Source organism: Egretta garzetta, unplaced genomic scaffold, assembly GCF_000687185.1.
Source record: "Egretta garzetta isolate BGI_Z169 unplaced genomic scaffold, ASM68718v1 scaffold598, whole genome shotgun sequence".
NCBI lineage: Eukaryota > Metazoa > Chordata > Aves > Pelecaniformes > Ardeidae > Egretta > Egretta garzetta.
In genome coordinates this window covers 577331-583342 of record NW_009260621.1, presented here as the reverse complement: position 1 = coordinate 583342, position 6012 = coordinate 577331, and the positions used below count along the sequence as shown (strand labels likewise).

The 6012-nt window shown below is 53.4% G+C and overlaps 1 protein-coding gene across 1 annotated transcript in view; it reads left to right on the top strand.

Moving 5' to 3' along the window:
• The window catches only part of STX6 (syntaxin 6), a 23071-nt gene that overhangs the window by 1328 nt on the left and 15731 nt on the right, over window positions 1-6012 (top strand). Inside the window, 2 exon segments of the mRNA XM_035900743.1 lie at window positions 2223-2339; window positions 2754-2878. Of these exon segments, the coding sequence (XP_035756636.1) occupies window positions 2223-2339; window positions 2754-2878 (242 nt within the window).

The following is a 6012-nucleotide window of genomic DNA, read 5'->3' as shown; positions in this document are numbered from 1 at the left end:
TGAGGATGTGGTTAGCCAGATCCTGTTTCAACACCGGCGCCTGTCCCCATCCCCACCCCCCTGCCAGCCCCTCACTGTCACCAAATGTGCGGCCCAGGCCCCGGGGGAAGCCAGCTGGAGCAAAGAGGCGGAAAAACCTCCGGGTAGGACGGACGGTGAAATTAGGGTCTCCTCAGAGCACAGGCTGAAGTCACCCGTCACTTCTGTTGGCCGTCCCAGCACCACTGGAGTACGTCGTCCCCTCTTTCTTCGATTCGGACCAGGATTCATGAGTTAGACCCTTCCCAGGAAGAAGATGGGAACGAAACAGCCAGACCTCCCTCGCCACCAGAGGGGCTGGGGCAAAAGCCTTCACCCTGACATTTGCCTGCAGCAACGTCAGAGCTTCAGGACAGCCAAAGCCCCAGGGAGATCCAGGCGCATCCCCAGAGATTGCTGATGGAAGCGAAACAGGACAGGGAGGAACATTTCCAAATGCAGATCCATCTGCAGCCCGAGTTCGTTTCTAGGTGGGAATAACAAACACCTGAATTGTGAGGGACCCATGCAGGGCTCAGGAGGAGGAAGAGGCTTGTTTGGGGTGGTTTGTTTTCCTTTTTTTTTCTTCAGAAAAATTGATGATTTGCATGGATGTGGTCTGGACCTGCCGCAATTGGATACAGGTAACGAATCCCCCAGGGTTCCCAACTGCTCTGGTTTATCCGCGCTTTGGAGATAAGGTCAGAAGAGCCAGGAAACATCCCAAAACACAGCCAAGGGTGCTCACCGCTAATCACTGCGGAATGAAAACCAAACACAATGTGCAAGCGAAACAAATACAAACAAATCAATACAAACCTAAACCCAAAGGAGAGGAAGCAGCTCCCTCGGCTTCTGAGAGCACCGAGACATCCGCCCCTGAAACCACAGAAGGGTGTGAGCCTGCAGTGCAGCCGCGTACTAGAAAGCAAAGGGGTTTTGCAGGGTTAAAAACCCCCTTCCCGTCAGCAGAGATGACAGTGTAGATACCCCAGGCAGGCAGGGCTCCCTCCTACGCGCCTTTTATTTTTTCACCGATGACCTGGGAATCCCCCTTTTCCCCCTGCACAAATGATTTAAAATTTCCCTTCCCTTATGCTGGGCCACTGACTCGGGATTTCCCTCCCCTCCGCCGGAGACCCGTGATCCCCTGCCCACCAGAAACCCTGCTACTCTTCCAGCAGCCTCTCCAAACACAAAGAGGGGGGAAAAAAAATCCCACTCCCAGCTGTCAGCTTCTTCAGGCAGACATTTCCCATGGAAAAATGTGGCCCCACATCTCTCAGTGGTTTATGGAACTGGCTTGAGTTTCCTGGGGAAAAAAAGCATTTATTTGTCCGGGGCTTCCTCTCAGACAACCCTTCTATTGTAGTCCACCTTCCTGTATTTTTTTTTCCCTCTCTGATATGCCTGCAATGGGTCCTGTGCCATTTCCAAAGACGGAGGCTGCCTTGCGTCCAGTGGGAAAAAAAGCAGGACAGCCCTGGGATGCAGCCCAGCAGGCAACACTCTGGCTGCCCAGCAAATCCCATGCTTTCTGCTGGAGCAATTTGCTCCCCAGCAAACTCTTTGCTAAGGGAGAAAGCAGCCTCGGCTGGCGTTCACCTGTGGCCCAGCATGGGGTTAAGCATCTCAAATTAATCGTGCAAACGCCGCACGGAGCCAACTGAAGTCACAGTTCAGCAAACCGCAGGGTAGATCGCCTGCCCAAAGGAGTCTCAGCCTAATTATTTTATTGTCTCTCCCTGTATCTCAATGTCACCTTCCTTTTAGCTGGCAGGCAAATGACGACTGCAGCCCTCTGCACATCCCAGGGTGCAGATGTGTCCTCTGCGCGACTGCTTCCCGCTTAGGTGCGATGGGGAGGTTGCACAACGATGCTCCCGACTCATGAAGCCGTTATCCTAGGAGAGGCTGCCTGCTCCGCTCACTGCCAACGGAAGAGGGGACTGGGGGTCTTGGGACTTGTCAGCAAAGCACGCCACACCCAGTGCTTATTAAAAATCCAAAGGCATGCCAGGAGGGAACCTTCTGAGTCCTCAGAGTAGCAACCACCGACGAGAGCGGCCAGGGCAGAGCAGATCCTCTCTGTGTCGAATCCCTCCTCCCACCATCAAGGGAAACTGCAAAACAAAACGTCTGTGCCTGCCAGCAGGCATTGGCTCCCCCTGCTCCTTCTGATCTGTGCCCCTTCCCTCTTGTAGGGACCTTCCTTTGGCCACCTCGTCCTTTACCTGGCTTGGGAGGCTGACTGCATGATGGAGCCCAGAGCCCCAGCCAGGTCATCTGGGGACATGGGGATAACCAGGAACACTTACGGGGTAAGGCTGCTGGGAAAAAGTTCCTTCTAATTTCACCCACTTGAAAAAGTAACGAGGACTCTAGCAGTCCAGCACCTTGCTACTTGTATAACTTAATCTCTTTTTGGATCCAGGTAAGCTCTCAGCATCCCTGGCATCCTGTGGCAGGCCATCCCAGAAGCTCGCCTGGCAGAAAAGTAATGCCGCCTTCGCTCAATTTCATTTCCCGTTTTCATCTTCACTTAATAACCGATTGCTCATGCACTACGAAGAGGAAAATTAATTGTCTCCAAAACAACCCTTATTCTGAAGAGTAGTCCCGCATCCTACCATGAATTATCATCTTGCATTTGCTCGTTTATTCCACACTTGATTGCATTTTTACCATTTTGGTCTGGTTTCCCAGTCGGGGATTGCAGTCTCTGCTGCACACAGGCCTTGCACTGTTATGAACCTACCCGAGGGTACGGCTACAGCATGAAACCAGTTCTCGTCAGACAACAGCGAGCCCACAAGAGACAGCAACAGGAGGAAAGCCACGACCACAGGAAAGAGCTTCGGTCAGGCTTCACTCCTTCCTAGACAACTGCAAGCCCAAGGAAACCCGCTCCGTTGGCTCTGTGGCATGCAGAGCCAGCTGTAACTCCACTGCTTTGCCTCCCCCTTTGCTGACCAGGTAGCTGCTGCCTCTGTGGCCATGCCATCGCACGGCCTCGTGTTATCTGTCCCTGTTACGCTTCACAATGAAGTCACCACAGGCTCAGGAAACCGAGTTACAAATGCAGAAGGGCCGCGAGCAGCTAGGGTTTGATGTAAACCCTTGGGATTTGATGCAAACCCTCGCTGCCCACCACGACGCTGAATATTTAGCTACGGACTAGGGTTTTGTATCAAGTTATTGCCGCCTTAATCTTCCTCTTACAACCACCATTGAAAATCTTCAACAACTTTCACTATAAATGCAAACAAGGAGGAAAAACACTGAAGCGTCTGAAACCTGTTCGCTTTATCACTTCTTCCCTTAGCTGCAAAACCTTTTCGGGGGGGCATGGTGGTGGTGTGGAAATCCCCTATATGTTTACAAATCCAAATTAAAACCTATCCAGCTTTTCCCCGAGAGGAAAAGGCCTCTCTTCCACACCAAACGCATATTCTTTGCACCAGGCTAGTACGGGATCCTACACACTCCCCTGTGCGTGTACGCACACGCCACAAAAATTTCCCTGATAAAAGTTTCAGTGGCCCCAGTTCTTTCCTGCAGACGGTTGGGATTTTGACGAGTTGGCGCTTTTCGGTACAGAAGTGTTTAATCAGATCTTTCCTGACCAGTTCTGCAGCTGTGCACCATGTGCCGAGCACTCCTCTCCCCGGGAGGAATCGGTTACCCAAGCGTGCCAGAAAGCTACCAAAACACTCCCCGGTGCATCCAAACCAAAAAATCAGAGCTTCCCACAAGAAACAGCAAAAAATGCCCCCATTCTAAAAAAATACATAGCGGCGCGGTTGGAGTGGCTTCTGTGTGAAAATCTAAATAATTTACTGCATCGCGTGAATTACTTTCCAGCATCAGAGAAAAGACTGTCTTTTTTTTATTCCTGGAAAGTTTGCAACTTCCCTACGTTTCAGTAGCGCCTCCTTATTTTCAGCCCTCAACAGCTCTGCGAAGCTTTACACTTTTTTGCAAATGCGTAAACCCCATTTGCTACACAGTAAAGTGAATAAGGTGTTCATATAATGTATTAAAGGATTTCTGAATTTCCTAGCTAGTAACTCACAGAGACTATGGGAGCTTTTCCCGTTTTCATTCCCAGCGTGGTGAAGGTCTCAGGGGATGCTTTGTGAGAGCGAGCCGAACGGCGCGGCCTCGGTGCACCAAAAGGAGAGCACTGCAAATTGCCCCTGATAGGCTTTCATGACTGTTTGAACAGATCTAACCACAATAACCTTCGGTGTGCTGCTCGGAATGCACCACATCCTTAAGCATCCCAACTACTACAACCAAATCCCTCAGAGGCTCCGAAAACAGAGCGACAAGGCTACCACACGTTCCGAGATGCCAGCCAGCTGCTTCAGAGGGGCGTCACTGCTGAGGGTGCATGTTTAGACAGGCGAGTTATGGTGTCCGGCACTTTGCAAAAAACAACCTGCCACCTCCGAGCCCATTTGCAATATGCGAGTCGTTAAGGCACGGTGTGTTGGGAAACACTGTCCCTGCAGAGCGCAGCAGCACCAAAGGAGAGCCAGCACGGGTACCCAGTAGTTACCAGGCCTCTGCTGGGACGCTGATGGCAGGAGGAAACCAGAACTGCTGAGCAGCTCCAGCCCAACCCAAGCTCTCCTTCTCGTCCTTGGAAACACACTGGTTCTCCTCTTCCATCCCAGCAAGAAGCCCAAAGCTGCCAGAGCAGGAGACAAGGGCTGCAGCACAGCGCAGGGAATGGCGGCAACGGGGAAGGTGGGAGCTCTGTGTGAAGCAGAGGTGGAAGTAATGGGAGGATCGTGAGGTTTTGGGGAGGTCTTCAGGGGACAGGGAGAGATGTAACTGGCCCAGTGCGTCCTCAGCACTCTGTTTTTTCCTGGAGGGAATCCCCCGTGCTCAGCACAAGCCCATTTGGCAGGGACCCCCGGAAACCTGCCGGCGTGGGAAACAAGCCATCCAAGGTGCAGCAAGGAGAGGCCAGCAAACACAAAAGCCCTAAAGCTGCCGCCTGTTGCACCACACCTGGCAAGCTGCGGCGTCCCAGGCGTGGGGCTGGCCGGAGCAGGAGGCGGCTTTCTCACCCTGGCGAACTGCAGAAACCGGTTTTACATGCGCCACAGCCTTCCCAGCCCACACTCATGAGTAACGCAGAGATGCCTCCTCAGCATGTGACCTGGATCCCTCGCTTTTGCAACCGCGGCATCCAGTTCACATGCTGAGGAGGCATCTCTGCAGATGGTTTTTGTGCCTCTTCCCTCAGCCAAGCAGCGCTGCCTTCGCCAGGGATGCTGGACCTGAGCCACGCTCAGGAAGCATGGGCAGGGACACGCACTTTGGTCACGAGGGCAAAGATTTGGGGGGATTACTCCCGACCAAGCCCCTACAAAATCGGCCACCATCCCACGGGAGCAACACGGGGATATCCCCCACGCCGAGCGCTGGGCAGAGGGAGCTCAGCCGTGTGTACCTGGGGACATCCCCTAGCACTGCATGGGCACCCTTCTCTCCTTTTTTTTTTTTTTTTTTTTTTTACTTTCTAAGCTTTTTTTTGTTTTGTTTTAGCTTTTCTAAGCCCGGGGCTATCTGCGCTCGCACCTGAGAGGGGCTACCAAGGAGCCCAAGGATTTAGGAGGCGGGGTGTGAGGGAACGGGGGGTGCCCACCCCGGGATGGGCAAGAGCCAAGAGCCAAAGGGCTGCTCCCACCCCGCAGAAGGGGCGAGGGAGGAAGGAAGCGGTGCCTGTTTTTTTTGTTTTGTTTTAGCTTTTCTAAGCCCGGGGCTATCTGCGCTCGCACCTGAGAGGGGCTACCAAGGAGCCCAAGGATTTAGGAGGCGGGGTGTGAGGGAACGGGGGGTGCCCACCCCGGGATGGGCAAGAGCCAAGAGCCAAAGGGCTGCTCCCACCCCGCAGAAGGGGCGAGGGAGGAAGGAAGCGGTGCCTGTTCGTCCCCGGGGCAGGAAGGGTCGCGGGAGCAAGGCAGACTGGCTGTCGCT